Below are 27,183 nucleotides of genomic sequence, written 5' to 3'. Positions count from 1 at the left end.
GGTCAGAGGCAGCAGGGGCGCAGGTCCAGGAGAGGCAGGGCGCTATGGCTGCCACTCTGCCAGGCTCACCCTGGCGCGCTCCCGTCGCCGCCTTCGCCGGTGGCGCTCCACCTCGGCTGCCTCTCCTAGCACGGGGAGCAGTTTCAAAGGCCCTAGACTGCAGGTAGGATTCCAGTCTGTGTTCTGGGCCTGGGGCTTCCCCTGTCTGGGTGCCCTCAAGCAAGTTACATCCCAGCCCAGGGACCTCAGTCCCTTCCCCTGGGAAATGCCCAGAGAGCTGGGTCAGCCTTCCCACAAGGGGTGAAGATGCTTTCCATATCTATTTGTGCCTGTGTGTGCGTGAATGTGTGTGTACCAGTGCCAGAAATACACGAGTGTATCAGATCCATGGTCAAAAAGATACTCTTGTGGAATTGCTCACTTCATTGTGAGAGTCTATATTTGTTGTATTTCAGTTTAGAATAATTGATTGATTTGTTAATTCTTTATTGACGTCTTGTTGATTTACAATGTCAGGTGAGTTTCAGGTTACAGCACAAGAGATTCAATTGTATTATACACACACACACACACACACATCCACATACATACACATGTAAATATATATAGTCACACACACATACAAAATCTCTTTGGGATTCCTTTCCCTTCCCATAGAGGCTCTTCCAACACACTGAAAAGCATCCCCCATGCCATACAGTAGGCCCTTGTTGAGTACCTCTAGTGGTGCATATGAGTTCATGGCAACCTCCCAGTTTATCGCCCTCCACCCCTTTCCCGTTTGGTCGCCATGGTTTGTGCATCTGTTTCTATTGTGTAAATAAGTTCAGTTGTCTGTCTTCTTTGGTGCTTCCACCCGGGAAGGATAGCCTCTGGTATTTGTCTTGCTCTGCTGGCGTGCTTCACTTGGTATGCTAATTTCTAGGTCGATCAACGTTGCTGCCAATGGCACTGTTTCCTTCCTTTTTATGGCTGAGCCCCAGTCTCTTGGACCTAAGGAGCAGGTCTTCTTGATCCATGCATCTGTGGACGGACACCGAGCTTGCTTCCACACCCGGGCTGTTGTGACTTGTGCTGCTCTGGACCTGGGCGTGGGGGTGGGGGGGCCTGTGCGGTTTGGATCGATAGTTTTGTCCCGCTCTATGCCCACATGTGGGACCGCTGGATCATGGGGCAGCTCTAGTGTTTGTCTTTTCAGGACCCTCTGTCCTGTTTTCCATCGCAGCTGCCCCAAATTACATTCCTAGCAACAGTGTAGGAAGGATCTGTTTTCTGAAAGCATCTGTCTGCAGGCATGATGGAAATCAGAATGATGGTCTGTAGGCACCTACAGTTTGGAAGCATTGCTACACATCAGGTCCAACAGGCCAAGTCGTCTCCACAGTCACAGCTTTGGCCCTCCTTTCGCCCCAGAAAAGATGCCCTGGTTTCAGGCATTTCTAGTGAGCAGGAGAATTTCTGCTACAAAGCAGCATGGGAGGGATGGGCTGGGCCACCCTCAGGAGCTCCTGCAATGGAGAGCTGGCTTCCTAGGTGTCCTGCATGCCCTCTCTTCCACACCAGCAGCCTCCAGCTGAAGGTCAGCACCAGGAGTATGTCCTCTGACGTCCACTGCTCTTTAGTGGCTTCAGCAGCTCTCTTCCCAGAAGGAATCAGAGGGCCCAGTGGTCATGTTCAAACTTCAGTGGTACCCAGCACAGAATCTTCCTAAGCAGACAGGACCCCCTGACACCAATGGCACGGATAATCCAGGTTTTTTTCTCCCCACTCTCCAGATTTGAAAACGACCTCAAGGCCATGATGGGACACACTCTGAACTGGTATTGGAAGATCATGTGGGCTGGCGTGAGCCCGCTGATCATCATCAGCCTCTTGCTCTTCTACCTGAGTGACTACATCATCACGGGGACCCTGCAGTACCAGGCCTGGGACGCCTCCCAGGTACCTGCCTTCTTGGGGCCCAGGCTCGCTCATGAGCACAGACCTCTACTCTTTTGAAAGTAAGGAACTCTCGCCAGGGTGTGGAAGGTTATTTCTCACAATGTGGAATCACCATCCAGGTACTGTGAACCACTTGGCCAGGCTGGCAGAGTATGGCGCTGAGTTTTTCACCATGTGCTGCAGGGAAGAGAGTAAGATTCCCTACAGAACTTCCTGGGGGACTGGAAGGCAAGGCCCCCCCCCAAGGCACAGAGCAGCTGGGTGGGGCAGTGAGTAGTTAACACCCCAATTGCTGGATCTTGGGAGCATCTGCTTGCCAACCAATGACTGATGCTAACAGTGGTGCATGTGGCCTGAGGGACAGCCCTGGCTATCTGCCCAGACAAACTTTCACAGTAAAGATGTACTGAGCAAGGAGAGTAATTCCATTGGCCACTTTGGATTTCTGCTCCTGTGAGAAGATGAGGCTGCCCTTTAGCATATGGTGTGTGCAGATCATGTAGATGGGGTGGTAGGGAGGGGCTTTGTGCTCCAATCCCCACAACGCAGAGGCTCAGGGTGTCTCCTCCAATCCATGGCAGGCTGATGTGTGTAGGAAATGTATGAGATGTAGGAATGTATGAAGGTGTAGGAAATGAGGGAAACTATGAATTACTTAAAGCAATATCAAATACACACGCTGAACAGTTATTAGATCCAGCCTACAGAAGATTGTGCTGTCAAATTGGGCGAATTGTTTCTAAACATTTCCTCCCAATTTTGTACTTAGCACAAAGGATACAGAGTAACAGATGAGCACCACGAAGTCTGTGGGGTGGCGCCTGAGCCACACGGCTGCATGGCATTTTGCTTTATAAACTGCACTTTGGCTGACAGCAAGCCCATGCTCTCTGGACTTAGCTGTGGCCTGGCTCCTTTGCACAAAGGTGGCATTTATTGGCTTTGGGGCCTTAGCTTCTCATCACTTTCATGGTTGGTTGATAAAATAATGGCTGTTTCCCTAAGTCCTGAGGTCTGTCAAAACTTTACTGAGATGAGAGATATGTTGCTGGATAGAGGAGCTAATCCCCACATGTGGCTATTTAAAATTGTATTTAATTTTAATGAATTTGTTTTTTAGTATCACTGTCCAGATTCCCAGTGCCCAATGGCTACCTGTGTTTTCTGGCTGCCGTATTGGACAGAATTTCTCTCATCACAGTTCCGTTGGGCAGCACTGGGCAAAGGTGTCCCCTACATTTGGTCTTGAACACAATAAGCCTTTGATTATTCTTGTGACTGCACTTTACAGGTAGCTTCAAACAGTATGCAGGTTCGTTGAAGTTCATGGAGGAGAAAGCAGATGGGGGTGTCGGCCTGCCCGGCAGCCTCACTGCTGAGCTGCATGCAGAGCTAGGGTGCCTCATAGGCACTGCTTCTCCTGCTTAAGGGCCTGAGGCCTGGATGGGTGGCACCCTCAGAAGGGTCTGCATGGGAGGCTCTCTTCTGACACTTGGCTTCTTTCCTCAGGGCCAGCTTGTGACCAAGGATTACCCGCCCTATGCACTGGCCATCATTGGGCTGCTCGTGGCCGCCTCCATCATGTGCATCCCCCTGGTAGCCCTGGGGACTTTCATTAAGCATCGCCTCAAGCAGAGAGCCACAGGCCCCATGGCCTGAGAACTGGCATCCCAGAAACCGCTGCCAGCTGTCCCTGTTTCACTGCCACTCCGTACAGGTGGGGCCTCTCGGCTGCTCTTTGAGATCAGGTCTCCAGAGGCACTCAGTCTTCATCTTCGTGAGTCAGTAGAGGAGGAGGAAGGTGTAAAAAAGAAGACTCCCTGGGGAGCATCCCCAGCCAGCTCACCAAGCAGCCCCTCCTTCCCTCCGCCTACCCCTGGGGGGTTGTACTGTGCTGCCCTCATGGTCACTAAGGAGGCAGGGTTCTCAAGGCCAGTCTTGATGACAATTGCTTGATACTAGGAAAGCTCTGTCATTAGGGCTCACTGTGAGCAGAATAAAATTTAAGCAATTTTTTTTTTCTTTCTGAAGAGACCCCAAAACATTAGAGGGCATTCATTTTTAGAGCAGTTTGAAAAGGAGTTTAAGTGCCAGAGATGACAAATATGAATGGTATCAGTGCAAAATGAATTCTTTTTATAGTCACAGTAAATATACAAGTACTGTGTTTTCCTTTGCTAACAGGATTGCTTGGCCATAAAGAAAGGTGGCCTCTGTATGGGGCTGACAGAGAAGGTCCAGGACAAGTCCTCCCTTAGTTTGCAATCCCAAGCCCTCTTCAGCCGTGGTTCCATGAGGGGAAGATGCAGATAGCCTGGCCCTGGTGTCTGAGTGCACTGAAGTGCTGCCAGGGCCACTATGAATGTGAAGCTACTTTCCTACAGACTTAAGGTTGTATTTGGACATGATGACCAACTCTTTATAGGAAAGACCTTGAACATGACTTACCATCTGTTTTAAATTATTTATCTGTACGTAAGTATTTATCTTAGAGCATCTTGTACCTGAGAACACCCTGTTTGGGACGCAGCATTAATCCATCAGGCAAACGTCTCATCTTTTAACTGCAGTAAGCAGGCAAAGTTATCCCTGAAATGAGAATGACCTCCTGTTCAACATTGCTCAATTCCAGGACCTCAGTGCAGTGAAGCACAGAAAGCTTCTTTGAATACACTTGTACAAACATCTTAAAAGACCCTTAAACACTTGTAACATCAGATGGAAATGGCATTTTTTTTTTAACTTTTTTCAAGCAATAAACTTCCCTATAACAAGACTAGGCATTTGCTAATACACCAATAGACAGATCAGCCAGACAAGAAATCAATAAGGAAATACAGGCCTTAAATGACAACACTAGACCAGACAGACTTAACTGATAACATTCTCTCTGAAAGCAGCAGAATGTACATTCTTATTAAGTTCATATGGAACATCCTCCAGGATAGAGCACATCTTAGACCACAAATCAAGCCTTGGTAAAGTTAAGAAAACTGAAATTATATCAAGCATCTTATCTGATCACAACACTATGAGACTAATCAACATGAAAAAAACAGCAAAAAACATAAATGACCTGGAGACTAAACAATGAATGGATCACAAAGAACTTAGGAAATCAAAAAATACCTACAGCCAAATGACAATGTTAACATGATGGGAGGAGACACAGCAAAAGCCGTGCTAAGAGGGAAGTTTATAGCAATACAATCTCACCTCAGGAAGCAAGGAAAATCTCAAACAACCTAACTTTGCACCTAAAGAAGGAATAATAGACAAAGCCCAAAGTGAGTAGAAGGAAAGACATCATGAAGAGCAGAAATAAATGAAGGAGATGAAGAAAACAGTGGTGAAGATCAATGAAACCACGAGTTGGTTCTCTGAAAAGATCAACAAAAGTGATAAACCTTTAGCCAGAATCAGCAAGAAAAAAAGGGGAGAGGGCTCAAATCAATTAAAAGTAGAAATGAAACAGGAGAAATTATGACATCCCAGAAATACAAAAGATCATAGGATACTAAAAACAACTATATCCTAATAAAACAGACAACCTATAAGAAATGGACAAATTCTTACAAAAGTATAACCTTCCAAGACTGAAGGAATAGAAAGGATGAATAGAGCAATCACAAGTATTGAAACTGAAACTGTGATTAAAAAACTTCCAACAAACAAAAGTCCAGGAGAAGATGGCTTCATATCAAACATTTAGAGAAGACCTAACACCTAATCTTCCAAAAAGGTACAGGGGAAGGAACACTCCCAAGTTCATTCAATGAGGCCGCCATCACCCTGATAGCAAAACCAGACAAAGATACTACAAAAAAAAGGAAATTAGAGGCCAATATTACTGATGAACACAGATCAAAAAATCCTCAACAAATAATCAGCAAACTCAATCCAACAATACATTAAATGGATTATACACTATGATCAAGTGGGATTTATCCCAGGGATGCAAAAATTCACAAATAGGGTTAGGGTTAGGGTTAGATGCAGAAAAATCTTTTGACAAAATTTAACAACCATTTCTGATAAAATCCTCCCAAAGTGGGCGGATTTTCCTCAACAAAATCAAGGCCATATATGACAAACCCACAGCTAATATCACTCTCAATGCCGCATTGCTGAAAGCATTTCTGCTAAGATTAGGAACAAGACAAGGATGTACACTCTTGCCACTTTTATTCAATATAGTTTTGGAAGTCCTAACTACAGCAATCAGGGAAGAAAAAGAAATAAAAAGAATCTAAATTGGAAAAGAAGTAAAATAACCACTGTTTGCAGATGACATGATACACAGAAAATCCTAAAGACATTACCAGAAAACTATTAAAGCTCATCAATGAATTTGGTAAAGTTGCAGGACACAAAATTAACACACAATCTCTTGCATTCCTATGCACTAACAAAGCAGAAAGAGAATTTATGGAAACAATCCAATTTACCACTGCATCAAAAAGAATGAAATACCTAAGAATAAACCTACCTAGTGGCAAAAGACTTGTATTCTGAAAATTACAAGACACTGATGAAAGAAATAAAAGACGACACAAACAGATGGAAAGATATATCATGCTCTTGGACCAGAAGAATCAATATTGGCAAAATGACTCTACTGCTCAAGGCAATCTACAGATCCCATGCAATACCTATCAAATTACCAATTTTTCATAGAACTAGAAGAAAAAAATTACTTTGTATTGAAACACAAAAGACCCTGAATAGCCAAAGCAATCTTGAAAAAGAAAAATGGAACTGTGGGACTCAGGCTCCCTGACTTCAGACTACACTACACAGCTACAGTCATCAAGACAGTATGTTACTGGCACAAAAAGAGAAATATAGGTCAGTGGAATAGGATAGAAAGACCAGAGATAAACCACCCCCCTAGGATCAATCTACACAAAGGAGGCAAGGGTGTACAATGGAAAAAGGTCAGTCTTTTCAATAAGTGGTGCTGGGAAAACTGGACAGCTACATGTAAAAGAATGAAATTAGAACATTCTCTAATACCATACACAAAAATAAATGCAAAATGGATTAAAGACCTAAACCTAAGGCCAGATACTATAAACATAGAACACTCTCTGACTTAAATCACAGCAGTTATCTTTTTAGATCCACGTCCTAGAGTAATGAAAATAACAAAAATAAAAACATAGGATCAAATGAAATGTAAAAGCTTTTGCGCAATAAAGGAAACCTAAAAAAAAACAAAAAACAAAAAACAAGACAACCTTCAGACTGGGAGAAATCTCTACAAACGAAGCAAATGACAAGTGATTAATCCCCCATATGTACAAACATCTCATGGAGCTTTATATCAAATCAAACAACCCAATCAAAAAATGATCACAAGATCTAAATAGACATTTCTCCAAAGACGGACAGATGGTCAAAAAACACAAGAAAAGAGGTTTGACACCACAAACTATTAGAGAAATGCAAAACAAAACTACAATGAGGTATCTCCTCACACCAGTCAGAATGGCCGTCATGAAAAAGTCTACAAACGAGAGGGTGTGAAGAAAAGGGAACTCTCCCACAGTGTTGCTGGAACTGTAAATTCTGTCCACAATGGAGGACAGCATGGAGGTTCCTCAAAAACTGGATACAGAACTACCCTATGACCTAGTAATCCCTCTCCTGGGCATATATACGGAAGAAAACCATAATTCAAAAAGATACATGCACCGCAGTGTTCACTACAGCACCATTTACGATGGCCAAGGCATAGAAATAACTTAATTGTCCATCAACAGAGGAATGGATTAAGAAGATGTGGTACATATGTACACAATGGAATATTACTCGGCCATAAAAAAGGAATGAAATAATGCCACTTGCTACAACATGAATGGACCTAGGGATTATCACACTAAGTGAAGTAAATCTGGCAAAGACAAATACCATATGATATCCCATATATGTAGAATCTAAAATGTGATACAAATGAACTTATCTACAAACCAAAAAGACAGACATAGAGAACATACCTGTGGTTGCCAAGGAGGAGAGGAGAGAGGGGGAGGGAAGGGCTGGGAGTTTGGAATTAGCAAATGCAAAGTGTTATATATATTAAAAATTCTGTAATAAGCCAAAATGGAAAAGAAAAAAAAATCACTTGGCTTTCAAATGCATGAACCAGCATTTACTAACCAGAACTAGTCAATTTTGTGATTTCTCATCAGAAGGGTTCTTCAGTGTCAGAAAACCTGAGCTATCAAGGCTTGAAGAGGGCATACTTGATGGCAGATACATAGCACAGTCTGTTCCTGAATCCTTACAGGTCAGTCCCTGCCTCAGCCCCTAGTCATGGTCACTGTCTTACAACAGGGGCCAACCCTCCCGGGGCTGGTCATCAGCTGCATGTTTCAGCCCCAAATGCTAGATGACCTCAGGCTCGTAGAGACCATCACTTTATTCACAGTTGCTGTGCTTCCACGCCAGCATCCACCGGAACCACCTGGGAGCATTTAGAACTTCCAGTGTCCAGGCCATGCCCAGAAAGCTGCCAAATCTGAAAACAGGGTCCCATTTGAGAAGGAAAGTGTGTCATACATTTAGGCACGTTTACATCAAAAATGACCTTCAAAAGTATGAAAGCATCTTAAAGCATTTCTAGTTGTATTGGAAAGTCACTTCTACAGAATATGTTTTGCTCACAAAAGTATATATAAAAAAAAAAAGTTCTATTATTATAGACTAATGTGTTCCAGATGAAATGTTTTGGTTCAATTTTATTCTGGTTTCTGGCAACTACATGAAGAGTATTACATTTTGCCATAATTGTCTTGAACCACTAAATCCTGTCTCAAAAAATTCTTGACTATGTTCTAGGGACTGCAAAAGTAGTCATCTTAACACCTGTCCACTCTCCTCCAATAAACTGGAGAGAAAAAGGTGCATTCCACTCTTGCGCCCTTATCAGTAACCATGACATTATGGCTAGATCACAGACTGCAGAGAGCTTTCTACTTATACTAAAAACATACAGACACTTTGTTCTAAGAAATCAGGTGGGGAAATACTTGGTTTTTAGCAACTATCACAAATAAAACCCTAAACACTGTATATCTCCATGTTATTTTGGTCATTTATGGGGTGCAGTTTTGAGACTTCCCTCATTATGTAAACACACTGGCTAGTTTGGGGGGAAAGAATGGAAAATAAAAGAAATGAGTTCCCGTGGTGGCTCAGTGATGATGAATCTGACTAGTGTCCATGAGGATGTGGGTTTGATCCCTGACCTTTTTCAGTGGGTTAAGGATCCAGTGTTGCTGGGAGCTGTGGTGTAGGTTGAAGAGGCAGCTCAGATCCCATGTTGCTCTGACAGTGGTGTAGTCTAGCAGCTGTAGCTCTGATTTGACCCCTAGCCTGGGAACCTCCATACACTGTGGGTACAACCCTAAAAAGACAGAGAGAGAGAGGAGAATATATCTGGTCACTTTTCTATTTGCCTCTTCTATATCTGCTGCCTCACATACAGTGAAACCACACCAGTGCAGTGTTTGAAGGCCATCACATGAGGGCAGGAGGGCTGTGTTCAGTAGAAAAATTAGGGAAAAAGTTCTCATTTTTTGGGTTTAAACAGAACGTGAGCTTTTCCCAATTGCTGCAGAATCTTTCCAACCCCTTTTTGAGGTGCCCAGGAGTCTGCCCATCTCAAGATCCCTCACTGGTTGAGGCCATCTGAGAACCCACAGTAAGGTGTGACTTCAGAACTATGCCAGGGGTAAATAGCATGTAAGCTATTGTGTTAGATTTTTGTATAAGTTACTTTACAAAGAAAAATTAACTTATAGTTGTTCCACTTTGTAGAAAGAAAAGCTGTGGAAGACAATTACCTAACTCACTCAGTATTTTCTACTAGACATCTGGTCAGAGAAAATAAAAAAAATTACTGATCTAGGAGTTTCCGTTGTGGCTCAGTGGTTAATGAAGCTGACTAGTATGCATGAGGATGTGGGTTCGATCCCTGGCCTCGCTCAGTGGGTCAAGGATCCGGTGTTGCCAGGAGCTGTGGTCTAAGTGGCAGACATGGCTCATATCTGGCATTGCTGTGGCTGTGGCATAGGCCAGCAGCTGCAGCTCCGATTTGACCCCTGGCCTGGGAACTTCCATGTGCTGCAGGTACCGACGGCCCTTAAAGAAAAAAAAATTTACTGACCTACACATCCCTCTGCAAGGCAAAAAGTGCATCTATGAACATGAAATTCTCAGCCAGAATTCTCTGACTAGTCTCTTACCTGTGAATCACAGGCCCTCTTGACTGTTACCCACCTATAGAGATCAGCCTTTTGGGAGTAGAATACAATCCAGTCCCTGGGTGGGTGCTGGGGACAGCGCTGGTCCCTGGACTTTATGGCTCTCAGATTCTGGAAGGGAAGAGACACAAGGAACAAATGAGCTGATTATAGACTGTGACTGTTTCTAAGAAGGAATAAATGGACCCAGGGATGGGGTGAGAGGGAAAGTGCTTCAATCAGGTGGCTGAGGAGATGTGTGGGCTGCATTCTGAAGAAGAATGAACTAGTTATTGGACTTGCTGGAAGGTCTGTCCAGGCAGAGGCAACAGCAGTGCAAAGGCCCCGAGGGGAGAAACAGCAGAAAGGAGGCCTACAGTTGGACTGGGGAGGAGAGTGATGGGAGGTCAGCTTGGAAGGGTGGGCAGGGACTGGGCCCTTAAAGACCTTCAGTAAGGAGCTTGGATTTTCTTCAGAGAGCAAAAGAATCCCACTGAGGGTTTAATGTGGGGCCCTGCATGATCTAGTTGACACCGGAAAGATCACTGGTGGCTGTGGAGAATAGACTGGAACAGGTTACAAATGGGGACACTTGAAAACCACTCTGGGAGCTACTTTAGTCCATAGGAGAGATGGTGGTGGCATGGACTCAGAAAAGCATACGGAGAGGAATAGGTGGGTTTAAGCCATATTTTGGAGGGGAGAGTTGCCAAGACTTGCTTACAGACTGGATGCATAGTTAAGGGAAGGAGAGGGCTGAAATGTTTGACTTGCTGGGTAGACGCAGGTAGGACTATCTGGCGGGCAGCTGAAGACTAGAATCTGGAGCTCTGCATATGCATGTAGGGGTTACAGCATAAAGATGCCATTTAAAACCACGAGTCTAGCGGCTCGGATCCTGCGTTGCTGTGGCCCTGGTGTAGGCCAGTGGCTACAGCTCCGATTCGACCCCTAGCCTGGGAACCTCCATATGCCGTGGGAGCAGCCCAAAGAAATAGCAAAAAAAGACCAAAAAAAAAAAAACAAAAAAACAAAAAACCACGAGTCTAAATGACACCCTGTGGTGTCTAACACCCACAAAAAAATTCACGTGTTCAGACAGAGCAATGTGGGATTCTTTTCCATCCTCCTGAGAGGAGGGTCTGTGTCCCTCCCGCTGAACCGCAATGAGCCTGTGACTGCTCTGACCAACAGAATATGGCAGGAGGGACACCATTTAACATCAGAGACTAGATCACAAAAGGCCATGCAAGCTGCCACCTTGTTTGCTGGAACACTCACTTGAACCTCCCTGAGGCACCAGGTATGAAGTTCTACCACCGTGAGGTTGCTGTGCTGCAAAGCCAGACAGCTGCTTCAGCTCCCAGGACCAGCTGAGTCCACCTTCCACCAGCCCCACTCAGCACCAGACCGATGTGGACCAGAGAGACGAGCCCCTCTGTCAGCAGAGTACCAAGGAGGGACCTCGTTCAGCGTCATCTGGAACAGACAAACCATGCAACTGACTCACAACATGGTGAGATTACCTTCCAGAAATAGGTAACCAGAATGGGGATAAAGCAGAGATCAACAGGGAATGGAGCTGTGAGTTAAGTTGGATGGAACCCAGGAGGATGGGTGCTCCTGGGAGCTCAGAGACAAGAACATGGTCAACTTTTCTAAACATGACTCACGACCTGTACTTTCTACTCCTCCTAACCTCAGACTCCATGTTTGTTTATTTTTTTCCCTTTTTTGGCCACCTTGCAGCATACGGAGTTCCCAGGCCTGGGATCGGATCTGAGCTGATGCTGCAACCCATGCCACAGCTGCAGCAATGATATGTTTAAACTCAACTCTAAAAGGAGCTTAATCTAGGACATAAAATGTAACACAGTATTTTAATGGATGATACTTCAGCTTTGTACAGCTAGAAAAATAAACAGTCAATAGGCAAACATCACTGAAAATGGTGAATGGAGAAAGATGAATGCCTGGGCCTTTGGCTAAAACAAAAAAAGTCATGTGCAGAATAATCTGTAAAAGGAAGTGCTAAGAAACAGGCCATCTAACCAGTTCACTCAGGACCAGAGCATTCGTGGTAATAATTAAACCTGTCCCAACTCCTTAATCACTGTGCCCACCTCCTACGTGAAACTGCATTCATGGAGCCTCTGCACAAAGTCCAACACAAAGGATGAGAGCTGGACATCAAGGAAGAGCTCCTGCCTGCATGTTTACCTGGGTTTCTCAGCAGGGTGTATATGTGTGTGATCTTAGGGAACTACCATTTGGATGAGAATCAAAGAATTTAGAGTTGAGACCATCAAGTTCAACACTCATGAGGTCCAAATACAGATTAGAGCCCATGTTTCTCAACTCCAAGGCCTGAGTGCTCCCCCTCATGTAAGCCTTATTCAAAATGTAGATTCTGCGAGTTCCTGTCATGGCTCAGTGGTTAACAAATCCGACTAGGAACCATGAGGTTGTGGGTTTGATCCCTGGCCTTGCTCAGTGGGTTAAGGGTCTGGCATTGCGTGAGCTGTGGTATGGGTTGCAGACCTGGCCTCGGATCCCAAGTTGCTGTGGCTGTGGTGTAGGCTGGTGGCTACAGCTCCAATTTGACCCCTAGCCTGGGAACCTCCATATGCCGTGGGAGCGGCCCTAGAAATGACAAAAAGCCAAAAAAAAAAAAAACCAAAACAAACAAACAAAAAAACCAAAATGTGGATTCCACAAAATGGTCCACTGAGATGCTCTGTAAATAAAACCACCCAGAGACCAAAAAGTCTGGGTGTTGCTGTGTTGTGTATTCCTCTCTAGGAGAGTCACTTTTCAAATATCTGACAAGTCAGAGTTTAAACAACTCTATTTAATCCAATGTTTCCAAATGGTTCTCATCACAGATTCCCAATGGTCAAAAAACAGCTATGAGCATCCAGGAGGCCCCATGTTACCCCATAACACACTCAAGAAAATGCTTTGCCTGACTGAGGATTGGGAGGCCCCGAGCTCATGGTAGGGCCAGATGGCTGTGTGAGGAGGAGTTCTCAGCAGTGTAGTCTCCCAGGCTAGTGGGACAGAAGAAAGCCTGAGACTCCCGCAAGTGGAGGGGAGCTTGATATGTGATTGTGGTGGTGGTGGAGGGAGGGAGTCGGGAAGGCCCTCTGCTGACTTCTCCTTAACCGTTAACCACGTGGGGAAAAGGAAAACTGGAGTCTGTGTTGCAGGACACTCTCTCCCCAGGGGCTGGGTTCACTTCCCTCCCTCCTCCTCCTCAAGTCTGCTCATGAGACTAACCCTCACCTTTGAGCAGAAACTTCTCCCTTTTCTCTAAGCCAGGACAACTGCTAATGTTCCTGAAGCTGTTCTGTCACTCTGGCTCCCAGGATGCAGGAGTCCTGGAGCAAAGCTGCAGCTTACCCTTCAAGGATACATAGAATGAGTGAGAAATCAGCCTTCATTTTTGTTAATCCGCTGGAAATTCAGGATCTTTTGTTACCACGGCATTTATGTCACCTATCTGGATTGACTTAAACCCTTTTCTTACTCCACAGGATTAACAAAAAGACCTAAAAGTGAAAAGTAAAATTATGCGAAAAGGTGTCACTGGAACACTGTAAACCAGCGATGACGGAAAAAATAAAAATCATTAAAAAAAAAAAAAGAAAGAAAGAAAAGGTGTCCCTGGAATTGACACCTTTTCACATAATTTTGCTTTTCCTTATGGTCTCACCCAGGCACAAACAGTGCTAGGAAATTTCTGGTAAATTCAACACCACTAAAATAACATACTTCTTTCATCAAAAGTCACCAAAAGAAAATGAAAAGACAGGCTGCAGACTCGGAGGAGATGTATGTAGTACATTTAACCACCAAAGAATTACTCTCCAGAATATAAGGCATTTCAATGGATCTTTAAGGACAAGTAATCTAACAGAAACAGGGAAAAGACCACAACAGGCACAGCACAGGAAACACCTCCAGCACTGGCTCTGAATTATACCTTAGGCCTCTTCTTGCCTTACAGGTTGTAGGAACAGACTTCCAAAATGGCCAAGATCCCCACCTCCTGGTATTCATGCCCCTGTGTAAGGCCCTCTCCTCCCCGAGTGAGCTGGATGTAGTGACTTGTTTCTAATGCATCGACTTAGAAATGCAACACGGCAAGAGTGATGGGATGACTTTTTCTGAGATGAGGTTATAAAGGACTGTGACTTACATCTTGCTGGCTTTGATGAAGCAAGCTGCCGTGTTGCAGAGGCCCATGTGGCAAGGAACATAACATTTTACAGATTTGTCATTATTTATCTTCTGAAGTCAGGACTCAGGCAAGCTGGAGGAAAAAAGCTCCCAGATCCATAACGTGTTTGAGCCACTTCCCCATAAATCACACACACACACGAGTGCACAGATCTAGGTGCATCGGTGTCCACGTCGGTGTTTCCCTCATACCCAACACCTTCCTGGGGCCTGAGAGAACGTTTTCTTTCTTTTTTTGTCTTTTTGCCTTTTCTAGGGCCGTTCCTGTGGCATATGGAGGTTCCCAGGCTAGGGGTCGAATTGGAGCTCTAGCTACTAGCCTATGCCAGGGCCACAGCAATGCAGGATCCGAGCCGCGTCTGCAACCTACACCACAGCTCACAGCAACTCCAGATCCTTAACCCACTGAGCAAGGCCAGGGATTGAACCCGCAACCTCATGGTTCCTAGTCGGATTCATTAACCACTGCGCCACGATGGGAACTCCAGAACCGTTTTCTAATAACCAATGCTGTCCCACTTCTCAGTTGAGACCCCTATCTATCATTTTGCAAAACAAATTACAATTTGGAGGTGGTGATACAGGGAACATCTTTTAATGAACATTGTATTATATACTATACTAAAGAGTTTCCTGGTTTTATCTGCAACTAAAAAATAATAAGGAGAAACACAAATTCTCCAGTGGCCACAACTAGAATATAAGATTTCAGAAACTATTTATTTTCTTGTGTACTTATATTGTCTGACTTTTCTATAATGACTATGCATTGCTTTGCATGATTTTTAAAATTCTAAAATAAGAAAGAACATGCAAGACCAGGTACAGGAATGACACCAACAGTAGTTAGAAAAGAATATGACATTTTATTTTTACTTATGGATGGATAGTACATGAATTTAGAAATAAAATCACTGAGAGTTCTGAAATATTGATACCTTAAGATCTAACACACCAACATTAGCCCATTCACTGCAAAACAGCCATTATTAGCAGTTCAGATTTGGTCTTTGTTGTGGTTGATGGAATAAGTTCTTAACGTGAAATGCCCAGTAGTGTCTGAGTAATATATTACAGTAGATATGAACTAAGTTTTGGGATTTAATCTTTGGAACAAATTATGCTTATTTACATGTTAAGATTAGGTAGTTCTAATTACTTACCCTACTGTGAGTTTTAACGACTGATTTTAAGCTACAGAGGGATTTCCAGCTATTATTTCCTTCAGAGTTTCTAAAAGCAAAAACTCTTAACATTTATAAAAGATAATGCTGAAAAAAAAAGGTAATGTTGAAATCAAGGCGCTTTTAGAGATATTTAAGGACAACAAAAGGCATTACTACTGAAAAAACTGTACATATTTTCAAGCACAACACAAATATTGTAGCAGTATTTAATTGAACTATTTTAAAATAGTGGCAATTATACTACCTTACACACTTTTCTAATATTTAAATCTCATAATTACAATTTGAATATACAGTCTGACTTATAGTTAGAACTATGCACAGCTTCTAAAGCATACTTTTCAGGTTTGTTTCTGCACATAAAGTTTACGTTGGTCCTTGATTTGGAGAACTCTAACTACCTGGAAGCACTAAATTTTAGACACACTTATTGACAGCTAACAAAAACCTTTACAGAGTGAAAAGCATCAATACTACCATGCGTGGAAAAGCAGCTGCTGCCTCCAAGTGCAACATCGATTTCAGCACGAGACCTGCTCAGAGGCCTGCGTGTCTCGATGCTCGACCCCCAAGAAACCAGAAGGTCCAAGAGGAAGGAGCTGACCAACTATGGGTACTTTCCACACTGGGGCAATCCTGAAACGGAGGAGGCTTTGGACCTTTAGCATAAGAGATAGACTTTACATTCTCTGATTTCATTTACACCTTTTAAAAAAGATAAAGTATATCTGAACTTTATTCATCACACTTCAACTGCTGGTCCTACCACAGCAGTTCAAGCTGAGTGAACTTCTAAGGCAGCCCAACTGACGCTCCAAAGGAACACCAGACCCCGGTCTCCTCGTTCCTACCATGCAGTCACAGACTACTGTGACTACCTGCTTGATGTATGTAAAAGACTTACAATTTATAAACAGAGTAGAGTTAGCTTATCTTTAAACCTTTAAGCAAAGTCCAAAGATGGATGGAAAAGTTTATGTCTGCTAACTGCAACTACTCCGACAATGACAATAAACTGAGCTAGAAAAATAATTTTACTGTTTTAAATAATGAAAGAAGCTAAATTTTTTAAATATATTATTCTGCAACAGTTGATTAGACTGACAATGAATAGATTCCCTCCATTGTGTGAGCTGAATTCAGGTTACATTTTAATTACAGAACAGCTTCAAATTATAAATATAACCAACCCAATAGTAAAGAGATCATCAAGGCAGTAACATCTGATCAGTTCTAAGTCATCACCCCCACACAAAGCACAAGATGTGCTCTCGGATAAAGGATTTAAAAAGATCTCAGGCTGATGTGGAAAGCGGGTCAGTAAAGACTCCAGTTCTGCATAATGGAATCTTCCAAGCCAAGCCGCTTTCCACAAACACAAATTCAGTCTATCTTTTCTTTTTGGACCAATCTGGGAGCATCGACAAAATCTTTGCCATTGTAAAGAATGATAAAAAATGTTCCAATGCTTGCAACTCCCCAGAAGAGCACATAGGCCAGTGTTTCTGTCCAGGTGTCACCTGTTGATTTATAAAAACAGAGTTCATAAATAACAAGTCATTCTATTGATACTAGTTCCAGCTTTCAGCTGTTCAGCACATCTTGACAACATTAAAATTTACAAACATATCCAAAGGAAAAATATAAGAACCTCTCAACTAAGTTTTAAACCAGTAGTTCTCAAACTCTGCCTAGCACCAGAATCCTCTTGATAAAGTACTGATTACTGGAGTTCCCACTGTGGTGCAATGGGGTTGGCGGCATCTCTGCAGTGTCAGGACGCAGGTTTGATCCCCAGCCTAGCACAGTAGGTTAAAGAATCCTGCATGGCTGCAGCTGGAGCACAAGCCATAACTTGGCTTGGATTTGATCCCTGGCCTGGGAACTCCATATTGCCATAGGGCAGCCAAAAAAGGGGGAAAAAAAAGTATTGACTACTGGTCCCAACCTCAGAGTATCTAATTTAGCAGGTCTAGAGCAGGGCCCAAGAATCTGTATTTCTAACAAGTTCCCAGATTATGCTGATGCTACTGGTCGAGGGACCAACACTTTGAGAACCACTTAACTAATTTCATGTTATATCACACAAATAGCAATCATGACTTTTAGATTACACGCTGTAATACTATAAGAAGTCATTACTAATAGCTTTGTTTATAGTCCTATTTATGACAAATAATAGCTACTACCAAAATACCTACACGAAAAAGAACTTTACAAATACATGTGCTTCAGAAAAGTTATGTATTAAGTGTATAAAACAAAGCTCAATAACATGTAAGATATTTTAACAACATATTTAAGACCACTCTCATTCATTCTCACATGCATTTGGTTTTTCAAAGTCTAGAGTTCGTGACGGTTAGCAGCAGGCCAATGGGAAAAGATCTATTTTGCTATATTCCTTAAATAGTTAAAACTAGCATCCTTCTTTCCTACAATAACACTGGCCTCATCTGCCGATGGGCAAACACGCAGAGGCCACGAGCCATTAAAAAGCACGCCAGGGAAGACATTCAGGGTCTAGATGCTTTCCTAGGAGGCTGTCAGAGATGATGCTGCATTTATTTCTTACTCTCTTAAAAACCAAAGTACAAGATAGACATTAGACACTGTCATATCTAAACACTACAAAGATCATTATTATTATTTTTTTTCTTGCTTTTTAGGGCCGAACCTACGGTATACGGAAGTTCCCCGGCTAGAGGTCAAATCGGAGCTATGCCACAGCGACAGCAACGCAGGATCCTTACTTAACCCACTGAGCGAGGCCAGGGATGGAACCCACATCCTCATGGATCCTAGTTGGATTTGTTAACTGCTGAGCCACGCAGGAAACTCCCAAAGATCATTATTTTACAACTGACAGAAGATATTACCATCCACAGCATCCAATCTTTTTTTACTCAAAAACAATCAAATTGACAGGACTGCTAATTTTGACAGCTCTGGGTTTTAAAACTTGCTGGATAAAGAAAAAAGGCAGTTCCTCACAAGCCCACCCTGGGACACTTGGGTGGGGACACAAAGGAATGGTCTATTTTTCCAGGCTGAGTCACAGTCCCGACTTCCTAGCCTCTCGAGAGGTTCTAGAAGGTAATGTGAATACATAAAGAGACCGCAGTAACAAAAAGAATCCACTGGTGGAGTGGCTCCCAGAAAATAGCATGCACTGGGCAATGTTTTAAAGAAAGAAGCCAGAGATCCAGGGCGTGAACACAGCCATGAGCAGAACAGGCTGGCTGTCCCGTCCCTTCTGTCCTGCCCTTCCTGCGGACCCTGCACACAGACCAGCCACACCCGAGAGCCCTTGGCCTGATTTTTGTACTGTGATGGTTTTTACGTTTTTAAAGAGCTGTAAAGACAAGGTGCAACAGCAACTGTATGTAGTTTGCAAAATCTAAGATATTTATTATCTGGCTCTTTTCAGAAAATGTTTGCTAACCCCTGCCTTAGAGTAACAACAGGACTGCTCCTTCCTGTGTTGTAACTCTCTACAATGCTGAACACCAAGAGCATTACAGAGATGAGAACAGGTTCTGAGCCTCTCCTCAAGAAGCTGGCAGAATTAATGTGGGGTAGGGGTGGAACACGAGTCCTTAACTGAGCAATCTTTCGCTGAGGACTCCCGATGTCCTAGACAGAGGAGATAAAGCAATCAGTAACACAGTCTCTGCCCTCCAAGAGTTGCTGACCCAGTGAGAAAGACAAATGAGAGGCAAATCATTACTATACAAAGAAAAACACCCTGGGCCAGGAGTTCCCATTGTAGCTCAGCAGGTTATGAACCCGACTAGCATCCATGAAGACATGGGTTTGATCCTTGGCCTGGCTCGCTGGGATAAGGATCCAGTGTTGCCGTGAGCTGTGGTGTAGGTCGCAGGCGCAGCTTGGGATCCTGTGTTGCTGTGGCTCTGGCATAGGCCGGCAGCTGTAGCTCCGACTGGACCCCAGCCTGGGAACCTCCATATGCTGCAAGTGCGCCCTAAAAAGACAAAATGACAAAAAAAAGAAAGAAATCCCTACGTGCTTACGAGGTTAAAAGAGGACCGTGCTACATGAGAGGTACACAGAGTGCTGTGGAAATCAGAAAGGGGGAGATGTGGTCTATGTGAAGGAACAAAGGGCCACTTCATGAGAGGAGAGCCTGAGGATGGTAGAGTCTGCCTGATAGAGGAACATCAGCCCCACGAATTCAGACAGAGGATGAGACTGGAGGTGCCTCTTCCTGCGCCTCCGGCTGCAACTCCCAGAAACAATACAACCACAGCATGGACACAAATTCCCAGAGCACTGACTACTACTTAATGGAGACACTGTCATCTTAAATGCTTATGAACTCACTAACAGGAAAATACTGAGAGAAAAAAAGAATACCAGTAAAGACCCTCTTAGCTTAGGTTCTTAGGCAATTTTGCTATTAAAATTTAATAATAGGAGTTCCCATTGTGGTGCAACGGAAACAAATCCGACTAGGAACCATGAGATTGTGCGTTCGATCCCTGGCCACGCTCAGTGGGTTAAGGATCTGGCGTTGCTGTGGCTGTGGTGCAGGCCGGCAGCTACAGCTCCAATTAGACCCCTAGCCTGGGAACCTCCATATGCCACAGGTGCAACCCTAAAAAGACCAAAAAAAAAAAAACAAAATTAATGATAAGCATTAATCTATAATTACATTTATTTGTCCAACAATAGATGGTTGGTTAAATACACTATATATCCATAAATGGAATATTCTGCAGCCATTAAAAATAAAGAACATGGGGAAATGCTTATATTGCTCAGTGGAAAAAACTGATTTCAAAAAAATTTACAGTATCTCTCTTTTGAAAAAAAATCACACATATTTACAAAGATTAAAACATCAAAATGTTAAGAGTAATTAGCTTATCTCTGAACAGAAGAATGATAAGTAACATTTACTTAATTGCCTAACCGTATTTTCTGTAATTACTATGTATTACTTTGGTAACAAGAAAAAGATATTTTAAAAAGCTTAAGTGGGGAAAAAACCCATTATCAAGCTACAAAGACTAATCTCATCTGCTCACTTTACTCATTCAATTTAAAAGGGAAACATCGAGTATTGAGTAGACACAGAAACTTAAGATATTATATAGGAAAGTTCAACATTCTAAGAAATCAATATAAGAATGTGAAACAAGGGCAGACTTACCAGCCATAAGCAAACAGATAATGCACATGGAAAAGGCAACAACCATGATAATAGGCAACTAGAAAATAAAATGGAAAGAGAAACCATCATACAAGATGCTAATCAATGGCTGTAAAATCAGTTGTACATGCTTTCCTGGAAAGAGAATAAAACTCTTCTGCAATCTTATACACAAAATATTTTTTTTCCCAACAAACCATCATTATTTAGAGGTTTGATCATAACTGCCCAAATCTTCAAATGGGCTAAAAGATTTGAAGAAACATGGCTTTACTGCAAACTAAGGAATGCCAAGTGGAAGGAGGTCACCCAGACGCGAACCCAGATCTAGGCCCCTTCCACTCCACGACACTCTGCTCACTGGGATGAGTCCCAGAGAGGCTCCTGCAAAATCTGGTGAGCAGGAGTCAAAAAGCAGAGACGTGTCAAAAACACACCTTGCCTTCCATGTCACAAGTCTGCCTCCTGCAATCCCTGGACCTCAGGGGAGCAGAGTCTCCCTGAATAAGAAGCCCTCATGTTCCCTTTGCATCTGGGTTGTCACTTAAAGAGGAAGTGAGAGAGAGAGAGACAAACACTCCAAAGTTATTTCACTCCTCTCCCTGATCTGCTCCTTGAGGAAACTTGAGTATTTATGTTCCATTTAGAACAACAGCGAATGCTTTAGATCAAGGGGAGCTGGCACCATCTCTATCTTCAAACAAAATGCTTTTAACAATGTGAAAAACATAAAGGTTTCTTACAGCCAGGAATTTCAAATCCCTTGGAACACTTAAAGGACTATGAGAGTCTAATTCATCCACTGAATAGTTCCCAAGAAATAAGTCTATGGAATCCTAGAACAGAAAAAAAGGAAATTAGGAACTCCCAAATTAGATGTGATGACATTACTGAGGAACAGTACAAAGATACAACCATCTAATGACCAAAAATGAGCATCAAATACAAACTTACTTGTCTAAATCCATCAGAAAAGTTGTTCTTGTAATACCGAATTAGCGAGTTCCAGCCATCCATTATAAGCCCCAACTGAGTTCTCTTCCCAGTTCTGGTTAAATAAGAGGTTAAGTTTTGAGTTACAGATGTGCATATTATATTCTTACACTTTTTTATGGCCATTATATATGTGGTTTAGAGATAAGTGAATTACAAAGATTTTTTAAAAAATCATACTTGGATATGTAAAGGAGATACCTAACAAAATAACCCACTATCAGGTCCAAGAAACGTGTATTCTAAAATATTACCCAAGTAGACACAAAGAGGACAAATGCTTAGTTCAAGAAATAAAAGAAACACACAGCCAAGGTTAAGTGGTATAAAAAAAGCAAAGAGACCAGAAATCTTATCTTGTTCCCAGGGAATCTATATTGCAGAAAAAGAGCCAACCACATCTGTAACAAATTCAAAATATTCTAACCTCTCTCACTACCCAATGTGGTCCTTGAAAGCAGCAGCAGCAGCACCAGCATCACCTTGGTGCAGAATCTCAGGCCCTCCCCCAGACCTGCTGCGAGTGAATGGGGTGATTTCGGTGGACAGTAAGTTTTGGGGAGCAATGAAGAGCTTAGTTCCCAACTTTTACTGAGCATCAGAATCACCCAGAGATGCTAAGAAGCTAGTGGTGCCTAGGCCTCATCTCCCTGCAGTCCTGACTTAGTCTGATTGAGGTCCAGGCACTGGTGGTCTCCCTTTGCTGTTCTCTGTTGTCTGAAAGCTGCCCAAGGGATCTACTATGCACCAGAACTGGGAACCACTGATCTGGAATGCTATTTTAAAGCATGGCTTGCCTGGTAAAATCAGTCTTCAAGGCACCAGTTCCTGCATACTGTTTGGCACAAGCATTTGCATTGTCAGCCCAGGCTGTGAAAGAGAGTAAAAATATAATGTTTAAGATGACAACCAATGCTCTAAATCCAAAATATTATTTCAAAATTTGAGTAACCTTGCCTCTTAAAGAAATTACCTACCATTTTTGTAAATCTTCTCAAATTCATCTTGTTCTTCAAGCTTCTGTCCCACATGCAAAACTCCTAGTCTCTAAAATAAAAATCATATGCATGTTTATGTATAATTGATTATGGCATATATGATTTAGGAAGAAAAAGCAGGCAGTTCCCAAATCATCTCACATGATTCCTGGCTGCAGGCTGCAGGCAGGAGAAGCTTTCTTTGGATTTGGGGACACAACCCTCTCCTGCTCAGGCCAGGCTGCGAAGCTTCCTTCCACCCATGGCCCCCTCTCCCTGGAGCTCGAGCACCACAGGAACAGCAACAGGACTGTGAGCACCCAGAGGAAGCGGCAGAAGGGAAAGGAGGGGGAGGTGAGGGCTGCTGTAGGACTCCAGCCACGACTCCCTTGTTTCCTGCCACCCTCAACCTTCCATTGCCTTTACCCCTCCACCCTCCTCACAACTCACCACCCCCAGACTTCTGACCCCCACACGAACCTGCTATCCCAGGGAACCCTTGAGAACTGGATGAATGCTACCTCTCCACCTACCTCCCCACAAAGGGCACCTAGGTACAGCCCTTTGCATGTCATCTCGGAGGACATCTGGGCATCCTGAATCTCTCTGTGGACTCTCCTTTGGAGTTTACTGACCGCAGATTAGGACCTTGGTCCTCGTCTTAAACCTGCAAACCCTCTTAGAATCACCATCTTCAGTGTTCACCTCAGATGACATGGCACTCTCGCTCCCTCAGAATGAGGCCTGCCCACCCTCAGTGATCTTCACCTGGGTAAAAACTCTGCCCTCACTGGAAAGGGAAAGGCACAACTGGAGTCCCCAGAGTAGCTGACACTGATGCTAGAGAGGTTCCCGCCCAAAGACTCTCTGAAAGTTGGTTAGGTTTTATAATACTATTTTTAGCATGTAAGTTAGTTAAATACATTTTATAGAACCTAGTTAAATAGGTTTTAAAAAATCAGCCTTAGAAACAATCATTCCTAATACCACTTCTATTGAAAAATATACTCTAGGAAGTTCCTGTTGTGGAGCAGCAGAACCAAATCCGACTAATAACCATGAGGACGTGGGTTCAACTCCTGGCCTTGCTTAGTGGGTTAAGGATCTGGCGTTGCCATGAGCTGTGGTGTAGGTCGCAGATGCGGCTTGGATCATGCATTGCTATGGCTGTGGCACAGGCCGGCAGCTGCAGCTCCAATTCCACCCCTAGCCTGGGAACTTCCATATGGCCCCTACAAGAAATGCCAACGAGATTTGGAAATCTGGGCTCTATATATTTTTAATTCCAAATATAAACAGAAGGAATATTTATACCTTTTCTTCCTCAACAGCCAAGTCTTACTGGTGAACCAAAGCTGTATCAGAAACTTTTTACCTGGGAGTTAATATCCCTTCCCAACAATAAAAGAGATGCAAATGAAAACAACTTTGAGGTGCTACTTTTTTTTTTTGGCCATGTTCACAGCATATGGGTTCCTGGGCCAGGGATCAAACCCACACCACAGCAGCAACCCGAGCCCCTGTGGTGAACAATGCTGGGTCCTTAACCCACTGTGCCATTTTAAAGGAACTCCACGAGGTGCTACTTTGTAACTATCAAAAAAGAAAAAAGAAAAAAAAAAACCTTTCTAAATAAAAATATTTAATACTGGAGAGATTCACTTATCACTGCTGGCTAGTATTGGGTTAAACTGGTATAATCCTCTCGGAAAGTAATACACACACACACACACACACACTCTAACCCAGTAGGAATTAACCCAAAGGAAATGATTCAAGCTAATAGCAATGTACACAGGTATATTCTCTACATTGTTATTTATAACTCAAAAATAAAGCAAACAAAATGGCCTGGTAAATTACACCACAACAACGGAACTCTTAGAGACTAAGATTACATACACTGCTAGAGGAAATGGGCAAAATTAAAAACTGTACATACACTGATCATGGCTATGGACAAAGTGCACATCCATGGACAGTAAGACACAGAAACAAAAAGAGCTGGGTTGGGGGGTGGACATGGGAATGTTTTTTGTTATTGGTTTTGAAAGATAAAGTTTCTTTCGGAGTTCCCATCGTGGCGCAGTGCTTAATGAATCCGACTAGGAACGATGAGGTTGAGGGTTCGATCTCTGGCCTTGCTCAGTGGGTTAAGGATCCGGCGTTGCCGTGAGCTGTGGTGTAGGTCGCAGACAAGGCTCGGATCCTGCATTGCTGTGGCTGTGGCTGGTGGCTACAGCTCCAATTAGAGCCCTAGCCTGGGAATCTCCATATGCTATGCGATCAGCCCTAGAAAAGGCAAAAAAAAGAAAAGAAAAAGAAAGATAAAGTTTTGTTAACTTTTTGCCTGATTGTTTATTTAATAACAGAAAAAAAGAATTTGCACCTGAAGCTGGGCCTGAAGCGAACGGCGAGCTAGAAGACTCTGGATGACGTTGGTTCTGTCTAGACAATCCATGCAATTGCTGCGGAAGACGCCTTCCTGGTTAGTCAACACCTTGCCCGCAGGGTCCACTAGAAAATAACTAAAGCATATTTGTATAAACACTCTCATACCAAATCAGCCAAGTCTAAGGACAGACCTCTTATAACATGGGGCCATGTCAGAAACATTATTAAAACCAGTAAATTTAAAGGTCAGACAGGAAATATATGGTCCACATATATAGCTGATCACCAAAGACAAAAAGGAAGCTTGAATGGCTAAGGTAAGACAGCCCTTACCTCAAAACGACTGCAGCACTGAGATCATTTTACCCAAGAGATGTGAAAAAGTAAGAATTGGGAGTATTATAAAGATTGCTATGGACATGATCGTGTTTCCCTAAGGCCAGAAGAGGGCTTCCTTTGACATAATTACTTCACCTATGCCCCATACATCAGGATTTCTTGAAGCACAGCCCCTGTGCTGTACCAGAATTCCCTGAGGTGTCTGTTAAAAATGAAGATGCTTGGCCTTGAGATAAACTGAGTAAGAATCTCTCAAGCAAGGGTTGGATATTATACATTAAAAATATTTTAAAATCCCTTCTAGAAATGGGTAATATATGCAAATAGCATAACATTTATAAGGTATAATAAGGTATTATTTGAAAAATCAGTTTTCCTTTCTCCTCTAAGCCACCAAGATGTCTGCACTGGAGCCAACTAAGGTTACAGTTCCTGTGTTTCACTCATTTTTAACAATCTGTTCAGATAATTCTATGAATCAAGAATTTGACCACGCACAGTGAGGCAGTAAAGAACATAGACTTTGGCATCAAACAACTGGTTTGCTAGACTTAGCTCCTTAGGCAAGTTACTAGCTGTGCAACTTTAAATAATTAACCTACTCTCTCAGAGCCTAAGTTTTTTTCATTCACAAAATGGAGATAAGAGCACTACCATTAGGCTGCTCTAAGATTTAAATGAGATAATGTATAATGCGTATAAAGTGCTTAGCAGAGTGTATGGGACAGGGCATACAATGAATACTAGATAATATTACTTTTATTGCAATTATTCCCCAAAATCAAAAACTGAGGGGGAAATAGCAAAATTCAAGGGCTAAAAAATCATGACCTTAAAAATAATAGCTAAAAGAATGTGTTTAGACTAAAAACCTACATGAGGTTCATGCAGAATTGGGGAGGTTCATTTACAGTTTGTGTATGCAGAGCACATGTGAGTGGTGGCACCCAATTGGTACGTATAAAATAAATATTACCTATTTTGTAAATGTTATGTTTTAATCAAAGATGTAAGTATTATCATCTCCACTTTACAATGAAGAAACCAAGGTTTGAAGATAACTAGCTTGTTCCTGAGTCACAGGGCTAATGAGGCAAACTGAGATTTCAAAGTAATTGTGTAGGACCCCAAAGCCCAGATTCTTTCTACTTCCCCAAAAACACGTGGGAACAAATACGCAGAGAGGTCATCTGAAAGTCACGGGTGAAAGGTCCACTGTCCCTGTGGACCAACAGTGAGTGTAATGGATACAGAATTCTGGTGTCAATCTTCCTTTCTTTCTATACTCTTGTGTGGAAGCAATTTAACAGGTAAACCCAAGGAAGCACCCTTCTGACAATGTGCCAGCCCCAGCCAATATTTCTCTACCCCAAAAATGATATAGGTCAGCCCCCCTTCACTAGCTATGCTCATAACAAAACCTCACAGGGGAAAAAAAAGCAGATTTAACTATAACAATTACTTAATATGCATAGAAATATTTTTTAAAAGCTGAGCAAATGTCTTTAGGAGAAGTTTTACTATGTTACTATATAAATGAAATTAAAAAGTGCATTTGGCTTGTCAGGGTTAGAAGTACACAAGCAGAACAAAATGACAGACCAGTTTATAGATCCCTTCTTTGGGCTTTAAAACAGGTTAAGACTGACATATACTTAGAATGAATCTGTGGACTCCCACAACAA

General features: G+C 42.8%; 2 protein-coding genes across 7 annotated transcripts in view; one reads left to right on the top strand and one right to left on the bottom strand.

Annotated features, from left to right (window-relative positions):
- SLC6A20 (solute carrier family 6 member 20) overlaps positions 1-9,138 on the top strand; it is a 47,361-nt gene extending 38,223 nt beyond the window's left edge. For 2 of the 3 annotated variants that reach the window (XM_021068639.1, XM_021068640.1), the window contains exons 10-11: positions 1,776-1,941; positions 3,451-9,138. In XM_021068639.1, coding sequence (XP_020924298.1) covers positions 1,776-1,941; positions 3,451-3,600 — 316 coding nt within the window. In that variant the 3' untranslated portion in view covers positions 3,601-9,138. Of the gene's footprint in view, positions 1-1,775; positions 2,001-3,450 lie in introns of all 3 variants that reach the window. The other variant, XM_003358406.5, reaches the window with a different exon arrangement.
- SACM1L (SAC1 suppressor of actin mutations 1 like (yeast)) overlaps positions 466-27,183 on the bottom strand; it is an 89,527-nt gene continuing 62,809 nt past the window's right edge. For 2 of the 4 annotated variants that reach the window (XM_003358405.5, XM_021068641.1), the window contains 7 exons: positions 25,155-25,293; positions 22,766-22,835; positions 22,586-22,658; positions 21,750-21,843; positions 21,539-21,631; positions 20,796-20,853; positions 15,279-17,139 (listed from right to left, as the gene is read on the bottom strand). In XM_003358405.5, coding sequence (XP_003358453.3) covers positions 17,003-17,139; positions 20,796-20,853; positions 21,539-21,631; positions 21,750-21,843; positions 22,586-22,658; positions 22,766-22,835; positions 25,155-25,293 — 664 coding nt within the window. In that variant the 3' untranslated portion in view covers positions 15,279-17,002. Of the gene's footprint in view, positions 4,531-10,193; positions 10,323-11,471; positions 11,670-15,278; positions 17,140-20,795; positions 20,854-21,538; positions 21,632-21,749; positions 21,844-22,585; positions 22,659-22,765; positions 22,836-25,154; positions 25,294-27,183 lie in introns of those variants that run through there. The other 2 variants (XR_002337508.1, XR_002337509.1) reach the window with 2 other exon arrangements.

Source organism: Sus scrofa, chromosome 13 (genome assembly GCF_000003025.6).
Source record: "Sus scrofa isolate TJ Tabasco breed Duroc chromosome 13, Sscrofa11.1, whole genome shotgun sequence".
Taxonomy (NCBI): Eukaryota; Metazoa; Chordata; class Mammalia; order Artiodactyla; family Suidae; genus Sus; species Sus scrofa.
This window is presented reverse-complemented; position numbering and strand designations above follow the sequence as displayed.